Raw genomic sequence first — 16,448 nt, 5'->3', positions numbered from 1 at the left:
CAGAGCCGCCGCGCCTGCCTGCTCTTAAAGGGCCCGCACCCGGGAAAACTCGCCGGGCCGCGCGGCGTCCCGTGGGTACCAGCTATCACGCCCCTAACCCTCAGACTCTCCTCCCTTTGCGACCACCCCCGCCGCTGGCTTCCTCTCCCTCCCTTCCTCCCCTTTCCCGGCGTCTGCAGGCTCCCAGCAACCAGCCGCCTCCTTGCTCACCGTCCTGGCGGGCGGCCGCAAGGTGTCCGGGCCGTGCTCAGCCGCTCGTGAGCTGGGGCCCCTTCCACTGGCCGTTCCCCACACTTTCTCCTTCCCTTCCCTGCCGCCCCCTCCCCTCCTGGGCCCCTATGAGCGTCTCTGCGGCTCCAGGGAAGAGACGTTTCCTAATCTCAGGCCGGGGTTAAAGTTCTGGTCCTGGTGAGATGCTGGAAGCTGCGGCCGGAGCCGCAACCTGTCCGGGAGGTGTCCTGTCGCCTGTCGCTGCCGCCGCCACCACTGCTACCGCCACCACTGCCGCCCTGCCAGGGCCATGTTCGCTCTGGGCTTGCCCGTCTTGGCGCTCCTGGTGGCCTCGGTCGAGAGCCATCTGGGGCTTCTGGGGCCCAAGAACGTCTCGCAGAAAGACGCCGAGTTTGAGCGCACCTACGTGGATGAGGTCAATAGCGAGCTGGTGAACATCTACACCTTCAACCACACTGTGACCCGAAACAGGGTGAGGGATCGGCCTGGGCTGGGAGCTGGTGGTGAGTGGGTGAGCGGACAAGGCTAGGCAATTCTGTCGGTCCCCTATGAATGAGCTGCCTCACTGGGTTCCCGTTTCCCAGAACCATGCTGGACCTTCTTGACCAGTCTTCCTTCCTTTGCCCCCATTGTTTCTCTGAAGCTCCCACTGACAAGTTCTGAAGTTGTCTCATTCCCATCTTCTCTTTGACCCCCTCCTTTCCACAGATGTGGTCTGAACAGAACTGACTTGCTCCCAACAACCAAAATCTGGTAGCTATTTGGGGTCTGAGTGAAAGAGAAAGCCAGCTTGCTACTGGGCTTGGCCCAGAAAATCCCAGAATGACACAGGCTCTAACTGAAAGTCCAGGCAACTTATAGCTGAGGTTCCCCGGAGAGTTGAATGCAGGACTTCCCAGGCTCCTAGAACTGCTGGAACCTTCCCAGCCCTCTTCTAGCCTTAGAGAGCCAGCTGGCCTTGGAAGTTGAAGGTGGCATAGATGAGGTCAACTCCAAGTTGGGTGGGAGGAGAAAGAGAATTTGTCTACTGTGAAGAATCTACCTTACCCTGACTTCACTTTCATTTCTTTCCCAGTGGTGAGTTGAACATGGGCATAGCTAGGTCCAGGAAGCCTAGAGCTGAAGTTTGGAGAATTCTTGCAGCTCGGCTGTATGGTCTTCTGTCCATCTCTCCCCATGACTGGATTTACTAAGAAGCAGTGAGATTAAGAATGGGAATCTGTTTTTTTTTTTTCCAGGATGGGAAGGGATTTGGTTTCTATGACAGGCCAGGATCTGCCTTCAGTACCTGGGTCTTTAAAGCTTGAGCTCCTCCTGTTTAGAGCACTTTCTTTCCTTTTTTTTTTTTCCATATCTGGGGTCACCCTGAGAGCTGTGGCTTCTACCCCTCTGAAAAATTGCTGCCCTAAGGTTTCAGCTGCCCCAAAACAAGATTCACAGGATTTATTTAGTTTTATTTTTTCTTTAAACTCCTGCTGTCCTATATACTTTCCTCCATAGCACGGAGAGTGAGAGTGTTTCCATTTTATAGAGGGACAAATTGAGGCTTAGAGATGTGAAGTGACTTCTCCACAGCTAGGGATAGAATTTGACTTTCTCGGCTCTCAACAGTCCCTGTGTGTCTACCTGCTCCCCGCCCCCACCAGATTAGTTGTTGAATAGGAGCTTCTGACTCACAGGGAAGAACGCTGAAGAGTGTTTCTTGCTCTCGTGTGTGTGTGTGTACATGCACATGCACATGCACATGTATGCAGACGTGTGCATCCCATTAACATGGATAGGAATGGGGTATCCTGGAGAGGCCTGATATTTCCACTGTTTCCTGTCAGGAATTGAGGCCCTGCAGTTGCTTGAGTTCTGTTGCCCTGCTTGTACCTACCATCCAGGAGCTGGCCTCTTTCATAAGCCTCTCCTCTAAGTCAGCACTAGTCCCTCCTGGAGACTGGGGGCTGCCCTGGCAGAAGAATGGGTATGGATAGCTTCCCACCCTATCCAACGTGGAGAAAGAACAAAGCCGTTGGCGTGAGGGAGGGCAGGACTCAGTCTCTGGAGCCATGTGTCCAGGTGGCAGAGGCGGAGTCACCATGGGCTTGACTGAGGGGCATTTCCATCTCATTCTGCAGACAGAAGGTGTGCGTGTGTCCGTGAATGTCCTGAACAAGCAGAAGGGGGCTCCTTTGCTGTTCGTGGTCCGCCAGAAGGAGGCTGTGGTATCCTTCCAGGTGCCCCTAATCCTGCGAGGGCTGTGAGTAGGACCTTGGGATCAGGGAGGGGGTAGGCCTATGCTAGGCCTTGCCCAGAGCCTCACCCAGGTCCTCACCTAGGGCCTCAGACCACCCAGGAGCCCCTCTGTTTCACCTGCTCATCCCTAGAACCAGGAGGCTAGTCAGTGGCATAGGGCCAACTTAGAACCTGTCAGGTAGGGGTAGGGGGGTGGTGGAGACCAGAGTGGAGGGATTGAGGCCTTGTTCCCCTGGAGTGGCATGCTGGTTGGGGCAGTAGTCATGTCCCGACTCTCTGCTTTGGGCCATAGGTATCAGCGCAAGTACCTTTACCAAAAGGTGGAACGAACACTGTGTCAGCCCCCCACCAAAAATGAGTCTGAGGTCCAGTTCTTCTATGTGGATGTGTCCACCTTGTCACCAGTCAACACCACGTATCAGCTCCGGGTCAGCCGAATGGATGACTTTGTGCTCAGGTCTGCAGGGGAGTGAGGAGACTATGAGACTGGCCTCTTTCCCAAGCTCTGGTAGTGATCATGGGGGACTCTTCTCTGTCCTACAGGACTGGAGAGCAGTTTAGCTTCAATACTACAGCAGCCCAGCCTCAGGTAAGATTCCCCTGTTGACTGCCCTTTAAGAGGAGAAGTGGTGAAACTTGAACATAGGAATGGGAGTGGTCGGTGGTCTTTGTTGTGACTTCAGGCTGGCTGGACTCTCCCAGAACAGAGGCTCTGGCCCCAAGATGCTAAGGGGCAGATAGCCTGGGAAGTGCAGCAACATGGGCATCTGGCTTCTATCTTTTCTACTTGCCTCTCCAGCACTATCCTGAGTGCCCTGCTGAGATCAAGAGGAGTAGTATACAGAAAATGGGGCTGCTTATATAGTCACAGCATTTCTCCCTAGAGAGTCTCCACTGCCCAACCCTGAGAGAATTCACACTGTTCCCTTCTAGAAGGGCAGAGAGAGCATCCTCATGAGATGGGGCTCTCCCTGCCACCCTCCCTCTGCCCTCAGTACTTCAAGTATGAGTTCCCGGAGGGAGTGGATTCAGTGATTGTCAAGGTAACCTCCAACAAGGCCTTCCCCTGCTCAGTCATCTCTATCCAGGATGTCCTGGTAAGTGGTCTGCCCTTTTACATTCCACCAGCAGGTAGCAGGGCTTCTAAAGAGAGGGGACAGGGCCCAGGTCCCTGCATCTGCCTCTTTCTTCCTCCTCTGTAGTGCCCTGTCTATGATCTAGACAACAATGTAGCTTTCATCGGCATGTATCAGACTATGACCAAGAAGGCAGCCATCACTGTGCAGGTAGGAAATGCATATGAGCATGTGGAAGATGTGGCCGGTGATTGGCTTTCCAAACTCCTACTTTTCCCCTGCCCCATTCCTCCCCTGCCTACAAGACTAAGTCTTGGCCCATCAGTCCCTGAGACATCGGGTCCTCTGATATATGTGACAATTGAATCATAATCTCAATCGCCTTTGGGGACAGGAAAGAGCAGCATACCCTTTCTGGCTGTCATATCTACTTCATTTACTGTAATGATAGCAAGGAGAGGAAAGGGGTCCTGGCTGAGACATTGTGCCTGTATTTGGTAAAGGCTGAAACCTATGCTGACGGCAGGGGGGTGGGGTGGTCATGTTTACCTCACAACATTCAGTAGTACAACTGATGGAGGCAACATGGTCCCTCCATTTTTTCTCCTGGCTGATGCCCAGCCTGTAACAGGGCACCCATGGGTTCCATGATAGTGGGGCATACACACGTTTGCTTACCTGGCCATAGTGTAGGTTCAAGATTTGGGCTCTGGAGTCAGATAATTCTGGCTCCACCACTTACTAAGCTAACTTCTGAACCTGTCTAATAGGGATAATGATAGTACTTACCTCATAAGAATCTTTGGGAGGATTAAGTAAAATAATATATAAAGAGAGTTTAGCATAATGTCTGGCTCAAAGTGCATGTTTGGAAAAGGATGATGATGATAACATTGATGATATGTATGATGATGACGATGATAATGATATTATCATTATCATCATCCTTGTCATCCTACAGCGCAAAGACTTCCCCAGCAACAGCTTCTATGTGGTGGTGGTGGTGAAGACAGAAGACCAAGCCTGTGGGGGTTCCTTGCCTTTTTACCCCTTTGTAGAAGGTAATTTTGTGTCCTGGGTTGGCTGGGCGTGGAGAGGTCTTGGTCACTTCCTGGAAGGTAGAAAAGCCTGTGTGACTGATTGGCGGATGTGATGGAATATGGATTTTTGGCCCCCAACTCTCTCAGGCCCGGTCTCACCAACTCTAGCCCAGTCCTAGGCCACTTGTTTGTCAGTTTGACATTTTACTTCCAGATGAACCGGTTGATCAAGGGCACCGCCAGAAAACCCTGTCAGTGCTGATATCTCGAGCAGTCACATGTGAGTGTGGGTGGCTTAGTGGGGATGAACTGGCCTCTGGCTTTTCCTCTCAGACCTGGGATAGGAAGGATGATGAAGACCTACTCAAGCAGGCTGATGGGGTAGGAAGAGGGAATGTTCTTGGTAGGGTTCACAATGGGAGGGCCAAGAGGTGAGTCCCACTATAACTTGGTACAGAAAGTCTATGACTAAAGAATGAGGTACTGAGTTCTGGTTTTCTCTGTGGTACTTAAAAGCAGTATAATCTCACTGAGCCTCAGTTCCCCCATCTCTATAACAAGGGCAATAGGATCTGTCCCATTAGTCTCGCTAAATTGTGAGACTTTACACAAAATTAGTAGGAAAGTACCAGGCGCCTTAGTCATGCTCAATAAATATTTAGTGAGTGATTGAACGGAGCCCTGTGTAAACTGGAAAGTATAAGATAAAAATAATGGATGGTGATAGGAGGGGAAAGAAGCCGCCTCTTCTATCCGGATTCTTTATTTAGCAAATATTTATTTATTGAGCACCTTTTGTGTGCCAGGTGCTATGCTGCAGCTGTCGTCTTTAGGGAGCACCTGTCTAGAGGGACAGGAGCCTCTTGCTGTGCAGGGGGCTGAGAGCTGTGATGAGCAAAGAACAGGTCACTTTGGGAATGCAGGACAGAGAAGGCTTCCTAGGGCATAAAATCTCTGAGCTGTGTTTTAGGTTTAAGATAGAATTTTCAAGAAAGAAGTAGAGGAGAAAATCCTTGCAGAGGGAGCAACATGAGCACAGACAGGAATTATGTCAGAGTCTGGCATGTTTGGGGACTAGGCAATTGTTCACACTGACCGGATTATTACATTTGAGGGGAGAAGTGGTAAGAGATTTAGCTGTGTCATAATTGATGTGTTCACCTTCCTGCTTCCTTTCCCACAGCTGAGGCGTATGTGGGTGGGATGCTCTTTTGCCTGGGCATATTCCTCTCCTTCTACCTGCTGACCGTCCTTCTGGCCTGTTGGGAGAACTGGAGGTAAAGTGAAACTGTGGGAGTCTCTCCTGATCCAGAGGAGATAGGGCAGAGGGTGGGGGAGATGACCCAGAAGGGCCTGAGCTGGCCCAGGGTAATCTTCCATACCACCAGCAGGACAGGGGAAGCAGGACCCTGTTGGAATCTGTGGTCCAGGAGCCTCTCCTGGAAACCAACCCTTCCCCTCAGCCTTCTTCCCAAGCAGGGAGACCCCACATTGCTTCCTATCTTGGGAGGAACCCTGGGATCATGGATGAAAGTTATGGGGTGGAGAGGGTAGAAAGCAGGCCAGCCCAGCATAGGAGAGACCCTTGTCCTGCCCTTCTGGTTTGCCTCTGGATTCTATCCCTGCAGGCAGAGGAAGAAGACCCTTCTGGTGGCTGTGGACCGAGCCTGCCCAGAAAGCGGTACCTCCAGAGGGCCTAGGTGGGAGGGAAGAGTTTGCTTTGTGTTTTGGAGGTGATAGTGATGGATGGTTCCCTTGGGGGTTGGAGGAAGCTGTCTGTGGGCTTCTGGATATTCAGATCGGTACTAACACTACAGGTGGACATGGGGCTAGGGTACTGTGCCCATCCTTCCCTAACACGCCTGTCTGAAAGGCTGCTTCTTGATTCATTCTCTGGGTCTAGCTACACTGTCTGCCTTAGACAATGGGGCTCATAGTCTCTGGGATTATTAACCTTTCATTCTCTCTCCCTTTCTTCTGTCCCTCCCTCTCTTTCTATCCTCCCTCCTGCTTGGGACCTTCTCTCTCAGCTTCTCTCCTTGGTAAGCTCCAGGTGCTGTGGGCAGAGTTGCTGGAGTCCAGAGTTGGGGAGAGGGGGAAGCACAGGGGTGTCTGGGTGGGTTCTGGACAGGCCAATACTGTCTGTCCTTGCTGCTGGTAATTAAGGTGCATCAATTCCTTGGCCTTCCTCTCTCTTTAGGGAGGACAAAGGGTGACAAGTGTTTCCGTTGGGGACACATGTGGGAGGGAGTTCAGGGCAGGTGGTGGTGGTAGGAGTGAGCCATGTTTGCTAGGATGGTTTGCTTATTTGCTGCTGTCATGGCCCCTCCGTGTCTCTCTTCTCTGTCTGGATTCTTCCTTCTCTCTTCTCCCTGGCTTTTGGCCTCTTTTTGCTTCTAGGGCTAAAGGGACCTTGACTTCTCATTGCAGGTCACCCTCGGGCCCTGGCTGACTCCTGCCCTGGCAGCGCCTCTTATGAGGGTTACAACTACGGCTCCTTTGGTATGTGTCAACGCCAGAGGTTGTGCTGGCCCACTCACAACCCAGTCTTCTGAAGCTGCCACGTCCAAAATGGCAAATTGGCAGCCAGCCTCCTCAGAGCCCCTTGGGGATGAGTCCAGCATCCCCTTCCCTGAGGTCTGTCCTCACCGCTTATTCTGCAGAGAACTGTTCTGGATCCACCGAGGGTCTGGTTGGCAGTGCGGGCACTGGGGAGCTCTCCTACACTTACCAGGGTGAGTGGGCCAGGCAGGGCCAAGTAGTGTGATGCAGGGCTGGCGCTGGCTGGGTGAAACCTGATGGTGGGCGGTTGCCTCTTCTGCCAGATGCCGGGACAGGGAAAGACCTGCTGTCTCCCACCCCTCACCTCCTTCCGCCTTTCCTCCTTGGGCCCACTTCCCTGGTAACTTTCCCTTTCCTTTGAAGGACACGACCAGTTCAAGCGGCGCCTCCCCTTTGGCCAGATGCGGCAGCTGTGCATTGCCATGGGTAGATGTGGGGAGGGGGAGCGCTGCTCTGCCAATCAGTTCCTGCCAGGGTGGTTGACTGGAGCCGGTGGGCTCTGGGACCAGAAGGATGCTTGTGCATGGCTTCCCCATCTAATGCCAATAATTACCAACTCTTGTGTCTTTTGAAATAAGCAGGCACTGGGCTCTGATGCTGGTAGGCTGGCACCCCAGTTAGCCCTGGGCCAGATTTTCTGGTTTGCTGTCATGTTCACCAGCACCCTCACTCCCTGGCCTGCTGGAGCAGGGCTCATGGGCAGGGGTGTCATATCCTGGCCCCTGGAGGCTTTGGTCAGGCAAGGTCACAGGAGGAAGCTTCTGAAGGCACAAGAAAAGAACAGGCTAAAGCAGCAGGTGCTCTTCCTAGAGGCAGCCTCTCACCTTACCTGAACACCAGGGCCCACTAGGTCTTTGTGGGGGCCAAGGCAATGTCTTTTCAGATCCCACATGGCTGGGTACCTTCTACTAAGCATGACTTTTGCCAAATTCAGCCCTGCTGCTTGAGTCTGGGGCCCAGGGTCTGCTCAGTGTCCTGGTCTGGAAGCCTTAGCTCAGTAAAGGGGCCAGGCTGGAGCAGTCCCTGTTTGGTGGCCTCTGCAGAGCCCACCCTGTTTCGCCTCAAGGACTTAGGAGCACTTGGAACCTACTCCCAAGGCCTGGGCCTACCTCCATCCCTGCTCTGAGCCCACAGTTTGCCTCTTCCCACTACCTAGTAATTGTGACAATTGCCCCAGGTGGTTGGAGACAGACCTGGATCTGTGCCCACTGAGTAACCCTTCTCTCCTGCCCTCCCCAGACCGCTCTCTTGACCCTGTGGGCACTCGGCCACGACTGGACTCCTTGAGCTCTGTGGAGGAGGATGACTACGACACGTTGACCGATATCGAATCAGACAAGAACGTCATTCGCACCAAGGTCTGACACCTCGTGGGCCGGACCTGGTCAGGGGTTCCCCAAGGAAGGGAGGTTCTATATCAGGCTCCAGCTGGGGCAGGACAGATTCCTGAGAACTGACTCAACTGCTAGCCCTTATGGGCTGATTGGCCAGCAGCAATGAGACAGCCAAGAGCCCTGCCCTCCGGAGTCCTGGCCCCTCTTGTGTTTTTCTCACCCGAGCGAGAGGGCCCTCTCCCAGGCTGTGGGAAAGGGGGCTCACTGCAGCTTCTCCCCAGCAATACCTCTATGTGGCTGACCTGGCACGCAAGGACAAACGCGTTCTGCGAAAAAAGTACCAGATCTACTTTTGGTGAGTGGACAGGGTGAGTGGGGCTTCCTGTTATTGGTGGGGTGGGGCGGCCATTCCTCGGGTCCTGACCATTCGCCAATGCCCTCCTACTCCTCAGGAACATTGCCACCATTGCCGTCTTCTATGCGCTTCCTGTGGTGCAGCTGGTGATCACCTACCAGACGGTGAGCGGGTGGTGGCCGGTGCTCCTAGGCCCCTGCTGAGTGGCCTCTCAGACCTGTGAGCTCCCCTTTACCACGGTCTGGGACACCACCCCAAGTGTACAGCCTGCCAGTCTGGGGCTCTGGAGCAAACACAGGTCTTAGGTCGCAGGGCCTGGGTTCAAATCCCAACTCTGCTTTACCAGCTGGGTAACCTTGAGCAAGTCATTTCACTTCCCTGAGCATCAGTTTATTAATCTGCAAAATGGGGGCAGCACAACACTAATGATGGCACCTTCCCCACGTTGTTGCAGGGATTCATGTAATGAAAAGTCCTGGGACTTTCTAAGTCTCAGTTTCTCTTCTCTTTTCTCTGTATTGGGGCAAGAACCTCTGTACTGGGTCACGCCCCTGGGTTTTCAGCCATACCCAGTGAGGGGAGACAGTGACTGTGCTGAAAGGAGGACTTGCCTGGTAAATGTGTGCGCACACATACTGGCTATGGTGGCACTTCCTATCCATGGCAGATGAGACAGGGTGATGTGGCGTGGGCTAGAGCCTGCCTCCCCCTTACCCGGGCAGAGGCCTGAGTTCGGTGCTTTAGTGGCCCCGTTTCTGTTCCCATTCCCTGCCGCAGGTGGTGAATGTCACAGGGAATCAGGACATCTGCTACTACAACTTCCTCTGCGCCCACCCGCTGGGCAACCTCAGGTGAGAATAGTCTTGGGAGGCCCCTTCCCCAGGCGAAAGGTGAACCCAGGAAGGAGGCAGAGGTTCTGCGAATGCCCTTCTCAGGTTGGGTAGAGGCCAGGGTATGAGGCCGAGGTTGTGCACCCCGTGTCACCCTTCTAGCGCCTTCAACAACATACTCAGCAACTTGGGGTACATCCTGCTGGGGCTGCTCTTCTTGCTCATCATCTTGCAGCGGGAGATCAACCACAACCGGGCCCTGCTACGCAATGACCTCTATGCTCTGGTGAGGAGTGCCTGCCCTCCCACTGAGGCCTCTGCTGCAGGCGTGACCCAGCCCTGCCCACATACCCACTCTACCTACATCCCCCACTCCTCTTTCATGATCTCCCTGTTTGGGTCCCTTCCATCCTCCCTTGCCACCTCACTTCCCCTTTCTCTTCCCTTCTCTTTCTCCCCAACAGGAATGTGGGATCCCCAAACACTTCGGCCTGTTCTATGCCATGGGCACAGCCCTGATGATGGAGGGCCTGCTAAGCGCTTGTTATCACGTCTGCCCCAACTATACCAATTTTCAGTTTGGTGAGCGGGGCCTTCCTATTCCCTGGCTGAACCTACAGCAGGGACCTGCCCACGTCCTTCACCATCCCAAAGTCACCTGCAGATATCCCTGAGGCTCTGCCTCATAGGAGACTCCAGGGCTGCAGTGCCTGTGTACACACACATCCTAGCTTATAGAGAATAGGCATCTGGATGCTATTTCATTCATCTGTCGAGCCTTTCCTATGGAAAGGCAAGTGCAAGCACTGAGAAAACAAAGATTAATTAAGATATGGTCCCTGATCTCAGGGTGCTCAGACTAAGTTGTCTCATCCGGGGAAGTGAGACCACGAGTGACAGCCAGTGGGTGGCAGTGTGATGTGACAGGGACAGTTAAGGGACTGGGGGTCAGGTGCCAGCCTGCCCCAGCTTGCTCTGGGGTTGTGAGTCAGTGTGGGGGCTCTCTCTTCCACTCTGATTGTCAGGGCCGGGAGTTTTCATGCTGAGACTCGGTAAATGTTGCTGTAGCTCAGCCCTTGTCCCCCGTCCTAGACACATCGTTTATGTACATGATTGCTGGGCTCTGCATGCTGAAGCTCTACCAGAAGCGGCACCCAGACATCAACGCCAGTGCCTACAGCGCCTACGCCTGCTTGGCCATTGTCATCTTCTTTTCCGTGCTGGGCGTGGTGAGGCCCCCACCTGCTCTGCTCACCCCGTAGGAAAGGTGTACGCACGTTCACACATACGTGCGTGTGCACACACACCCTCTCTAACCTCCTTCAGGAGAGATGCCTGCTCCTTCCCTAAAGTTCCTTCCCTGGCCCCTCACAACCTGGCTTGGCTGAGCAGCTGCCTGCCTCCTGCAGAGGAAGGGTGGGCTGGGGGAGCAGCTTTCTTCAGCATCTCCTCAGCCCTGCCCTCGGTGGCCCCTGGCAGGTCTTTGGCAAAGGGAACACGGCGTTCTGGATCATCTTCTCGGTCATTCACATTATTGCCACCCTGCTCCTCAGCATACAGCTCTATTACATGGGCCGCTGGAAGCTGGGTGAGGGCATATCCAGGGCAGGGCACGGGGAGGGGACCTGCTGGGCCCCATGGAGTGAGGGGTTGGTGGCCTCAGGGACCTGGATCACAAGCAACTTTTGGGTTCACTGGGGGCCTGGAGGAGTCACTAGTGAGGAATCAGATGAGGTCTTGGCCTCGCTGTGGCCTCCAAAGGCCCCGGCTCCTCAGCTGGCACAGGCTGGGGGCCGGGGAAGAAGGACCTTCTCCTTGCAGACTCGGGGATCGGCCGTCGCATTCTCCACGTGCTCTACACAGACTGCATCCGGCAGTGCAGCGGGCCCCTCTACGTGGTACCTAACCGGCTCCCCAGCCCCTAACCTCCGTCTGCTCTCTTCCCTCTGGTGGGGCAGGGGTGAAGCTGAGGGCCCAGGGTAGGGGGGACCGACTGACTCGGGCCTTCACCCACTTCTCTCCCTGTCTCTCTTCCCCTCTCTCAGTCCCCCTGTCTCTGCTTCCCTCCAGGACCGCATGGTGCTGCTGGTCATGGGCAACATAATCAACTGGTCACTGTGAGTCTGGCCACTGTCTGTGGTCGCCTGGCTGGGTGGACACCTGGGGACTTGGCCAACCACTGGCTACCTTGGGGGCCATGGACAAATTCTAAACTTGAGGCATGAGAGGTGGGATCTGGCAAGAGAGGAGTTGGCACCTGGCGTTCTAGAATGTTCTGTGGGCCTCTGACCCCAGACCTACATCATAATAAAAATGGGGTAGGGACAAGGGCAAGCCCTTTTCTTGCCGTTGCCCTCCTCTGCTTCACTAGCCCTCCCTCCCTCTTGCCAGGGCTGCCTATGGCCTCATTATGCGCCCCAATGATTTTGCCTCCTACTTGTTGGCCATCGGCATCTGCAATCTGCTTCTTTACTTTGCCTTCTACATCATTATGAAGGTGAGTGACGATGGCTAAGCCTACTCTGCCTGCTGTCCTGTGTTTGGGGAGGGAGATCGGCACAGCCTACCCCGGGGCAGCACTGCGATGGAGGGAGAATTTTTCTGTCCATCCGTCTATGCCAGTGAGGTGTGAGGCGGGGAGAAGCTAACGTCTCTTGCATGTACCCCCTGGGAACCAACTATGTCCTAAGAGCCACTTACTGAGCACCTTCCATGTTTTAAGAATGGTCCGTGAAACTGGTAGCACTTAAGGCTACAGTTGGTAAGAACCCTGTTCAGTGTAGAAAGGGTTGAGGAGGCGGGACTCACTGAATCTGTGGCAGGCTCAGAGCTCCGAGGGCCAGGCGCTTCCGAGGGGACCCTCATGCTATCCAGTGTGAGAGGAGCACCACACATAGGGAGAGCCCCCTGGCCAATACACCCTGCCAGCACAGGGTTCTGGGCAGATGGAGCCCAGCCAGGGTAGACATCAGCAATGAGGACCGCAGGCTGCTAGTACAGGGACAAGCTGAGCTGTGTAACTATATGAGGTGACGGTATGAATCCAAAAAGGCTTCCTGAAAGCATGGGAAGGCACCAGGAAAGCAGCATCTAGGGCAAGCCGGGAAATCTGGTCGGGTGAGGCCTGGCCCTCAGGCCGCTTTTTCCTTCCTCACCCCAACTCCCAGCTCCGAAGCGGGGAAAGGATCAAGCTCATCCCCCTGCTCTGCATCGTCTGTACCTCGGTGGTCTGGGGCTTTGCACTCTTCTTCTTCTTCCAGGGACTCAGCACCTGGCAGGTGAGCAGTCATCCTGCCGAGGAGGTGGGAGAGTCACTCACAGGGTCATTTTGAGCCAACACACGGCCAATTCTCTTTTCAAACATAGTTTGTGAGCACCTCCTGTGGCCAGCACTTTCACAGTGACTTTCTTGTTTAATCCTCCTACCATGCTAGCATGAAGGGTCCCCATTGTACTTTTGAGGCAGCTGAGGCTCAGGGAGGCTAAGGGAACCTGCCCAAGGTCACATAGCTAGTGAGTGGCACAGCTTGAGGTTGAAGCTAGCCAGCTCTGTCTCCTTAGGATACCTGCCACGAATTAGATTTAGTCCTGTGATCCGAACTAAGTCTGCCACAGGCTCTGCCTTTGACATACTAATAATCTAGTTTAAAAGAAGGACTGTTAATTCCTGGGTTTCTGTTGACAATATATTGCATGAGATGAAGGATATAGGCAAGATGGACAGGGGAAAGTACAAGAGGGCAGAGTTCGTAGACCTCTGTGAGTTAAGAGGTCCAGGAAAGCTTCCTGGAAGAGGCAGGCCTTGCTCTTGGCCTTAAAGATCCTGGGTCATGGGGAAGGGCCCTGTGGCCCAGAGATGCTATGACCTGTGTAATGATACAGAGGCAGAACTAGATGGAGCAGATTTGGGGCTTAGTAAATGTACTAATTTAGGAGTCAGATGAAGACTGTGAGCTCCTTGAGGGCAGGGCAGGTCGTTCTGTGGCCGGTCTGTGCCACACGTTGAAAGCATCTCTGTGCTTTCAACGTGTGGCACAGACAGCCCCCAGACAGAGTGAGGTCCAGCCCATGTTCGTTGGAAAAAGGTGATAGGTATACCACAGAGGACCTTGACTGCCACAGGTCATGGCTACTGCCTGGCTTGGGCAGAGGTATGTAACCTGACAATTGGGCTATTGAAGAAAATGAGCCCAAAGGAGCCCTGGAGGCCTGATTAGAGCAGAGGGCAGAGTCCAAGGTGTGGACTGAGTTAGACACTAGAAGGCTTTGTGGCCTTCTGGTGTCTCAAAGTCATCACAACCCTCTGCTCTTAGTTCAAGGGAAGAAGAATCTGAGGGGTGGAAGATCGGAGTGAAAGAAAGGAGAGGGCAGAAGCAGGGAGAAATTTGTAATAAAAGCCAGTTCTTTGATGTGGGAGTCTAGGGTAGGGGGCAAGCAGAAAGGAAATGCTCTCCCTCCTGGGCTGGGAACGGGGAGAGCCCTGGACGAAGAGCGCGGTGCCAGAGCGGTGTCAGCAGGCAGCTCTCCCTGTTACTGCCCAGAAAACCCCCGCCGAGTCACGGGAGCACAACCGGGACTGCATCCTTCTTGACTTCTTTGATGACCATGACATCTGGCACTTCCTGTCCTCTATCGCCATGTTTGGGTCATTTCTGGTACGTGAGATTCTTCTGGCTGAGCGAAGAGGGTGTAGTAGAGGTGCAGGCTGTTCCCTTGCCTGTGCTTGACTCAGCATCCACCCCCCAGGTGTTGCTGACCCTGGATGACGACCTGGACACCGTGCAGCGGGACAAGATCTATGTCTTCTAGTGGGAGCTGAGCCCCCTTGCTTCATTCATGGGGCCCTGAGCTCCTATGCTTCACTGCCCGGAGCCTCTTTAGTGCCTGGGGTGTGAGTCCCAGCCCTGCTGCCCAGTGCTGGGTAGTGGCGGGACATGAGGCCTAGACCAAGCCTGGCCTGGGACAGTCACAGGGATGGCCTTGAGCCTTGCAGCTGCCCTCTGCGGGGGAGGAGGCCTGTTCCCCTTCAACCCCAGATACTGGCTAAATTGCTGCTATCTTCTCAGTGTTGGACCCTTCTGTGGTCCTTATCTTTGGCTCTCTGTTTGTCCCTCTGCAAGAGGAAGGAGGGAAGTGTTGCCCGCCCATCTCATGCGTCACATTCTGCCCGCCAGTCCCCCAACCTACCATCCCCTACCCTCGCTCCCCCACCCCTCCCTCACCCCAATCCTGGGGCCCAAAGCCATTTCTGCCTCAGTCTGGGGCCTGATTCTCTGTCCTGCACCAGGGCCCCACTTCTTTTTGGGGTTATATTTGGCTGCCATCACTGCCCACTCTGGTCAGCCAGGATAGATAGGGATGGAGGATTTTGGAGGCTGGCCAGCTGGTTCCAGGCCTTTGGTGCTAAGACCTGTGAAGGTCTGTGGCTGGCTCTTTGGCAGTGAGGGTCAGCCTATATGTGAGAACCAACTTTGATCTGAGGTGTCACCTTCTTATTACATCAGCCCCCATACTGCTGCTGGCACCAGGATTGGAAAGAAAAAGCAACTGACCCTTTTTCTTCCTTTTTTTTTCCAGGCCCTTAATCCTGCCAAGCTCCTGCTAGGGGCCTTTCAGTGCCATTGACATTACCCAAGAATGTCGAGGGGCGAAGGAGGGAGGATTCAAAGAGCCCAGCCCATCCTGCCTCCTCCACAGCCACAGGAGCCCCAGTGCCTATCTTAGAAAGGGGCTCAAGAAAGGGACATGACATTTCCCTCTATGTCTCCGGTCTCAGCCTCACTCTAGGACCGAGGGCTGGCTCCTAAATTTCCGTCCTTCTTCTGCCAAGTTCTATGTTGGTCACACACATGCGTATATGTGAAACCTTGGAGTTTACACTGAGTGGCCCCAGCTCTGGGACCTCTGGCTGCTCTGGTACTAGGGTCCCCTTCACCCTACCTGGTCCATTCCAGATGCCAAGGTTGGGGAGGTCAGGTCAAGCCTTTGCCTCACAGATGGGAATGTGTTTTATTCTCCCCAACTTGTTTTTATAGCTCTCCTTTGGGCTGGGGAGAGGAGGTGGGTCTGGATCTTTTTTCAGAACTCTGTTTAATGTCTGTTTCCATGCTACAGTTGCATTTCTGTTTTCTATGAACGAGTCAGCATTCAATTAAAGAAACAACCAGATGCAGTCTCAGGCCCCTGTTTGCTCCCCCTTTCTGATTATAGATGTTGAGAATGTGGAGTGGGTTGGAGGCCTTCCATTTTCCAGTTCTTCTGGTCTACCTTTCCCTTTTCTAAACCACAGGCCCATTGGGAACAACAGTTCCTTGGTTCCCCCATATTTTTCCTCTCCTTTGAGCAATGGCATCAATTCAGTAAATATTTATCTGGGGCCTGCTCCATGCCAGGCACTGTGTTGGAGAGGGTAGTGTACTAAAAAAGCCGTAGCCATGCCACCTCACCTGAGATCTCCCTACCCCTTTCTGGCAAATGGCAGTGGCCTCTGCCTACCTAGTTCCCACCTACCCATCAGGCAGCTTCACTTCTGGTCTGAGCCTTTCCCAGCTTGGCAGGCTGCAGGTGCAGTGCTCCCTGCTGTGGCTTTAATGAGTTAGGGTCAAGGCTGGGGTCCTGCCCTAGGATGAGGGATGCCTCAGTGGGTAGTACTCAGGGAACACAAGATGGTGATGGCTAGTGGGTGAGTGGGTGTGTGGATGACAGACTCCAAGGGGGGCGGAGTTTTGAAATTATCTTGGAAGGTTGGTATAGGTTTCAACAGGCTAAGGAGGATAAGA

The 16,448-nt window shown here is 53.9% G+C and overlaps 1 protein-coding gene across 6 annotated transcripts; it reads left to right on the top strand.

Moving 5' to 3' along the window:
- Positions 1-6: 6 nt before the first annotated feature.
- Positions 7-15,841, top strand: SIDT2 (SID1 transmembrane family member 2). Of its 6 annotated transcripts, XM_025047476.1 has the most exons (28): positions 521-703; positions 2,355-2,476; positions 2,765-2,929; positions 3,016-3,061; positions 3,468-3,569; positions 3,675-3,758; positions 4,510-4,609; positions 4,803-4,868; positions 5,772-5,865; positions 6,217-6,269; positions 7,019-7,090; positions 7,252-7,323; positions 7,514-7,576; positions 8,390-8,508; positions 8,766-8,839; positions 8,937-9,003; positions 9,617-9,690; positions 9,832-9,955; positions 10,134-10,251; positions 10,762-10,898; positions 11,149-11,257; positions 11,491-11,567; positions 11,740-11,786; positions 12,061-12,166; positions 12,837-12,947; positions 14,211-14,324; positions 14,416-14,560; positions 15,247-15,841. In XM_025047476.1, exons 1-27 carry the CDS (start codon positions 521-523, stop codon positions 14,476-14,478), a joined length of 2,562 nt encoding a protein of 853 aa, XP_024903244.1. In that variant the 3' UTR covers positions 14,479-14,560; positions 15,247-15,841. The 6 variants fall into 6 exon arrangements, with proteins under 6 accessions (XP_015445611.1, XP_006912840.1, XP_024903246.1 ...); XM_015590125.1 differs by having other exon boundaries at positions 7-703; positions 14,416-15,841; XM_025047477.1 differs by lacking the exon at positions 14,416-14,560.
- The last annotated feature ends 607 nt before the right edge of the window (positions 15,842-16,448 follow it).

This window comes from Pteropus alecto, unplaced genomic scaffold (assembly GCF_000325575.1).
Source record: "Pteropus alecto unplaced genomic scaffold, ASM32557v1 scaffold224, whole genome shotgun sequence".
Taxonomy (NCBI): Eukaryota; Metazoa; Chordata; class Mammalia; order Chiroptera; family Pteropodidae; genus Pteropus; species Pteropus alecto.
The sequence above is the reverse complement of the archived record's forward strand: the minus strand, read 5'-3'. Positions and strand labels throughout refer to the sequence as shown.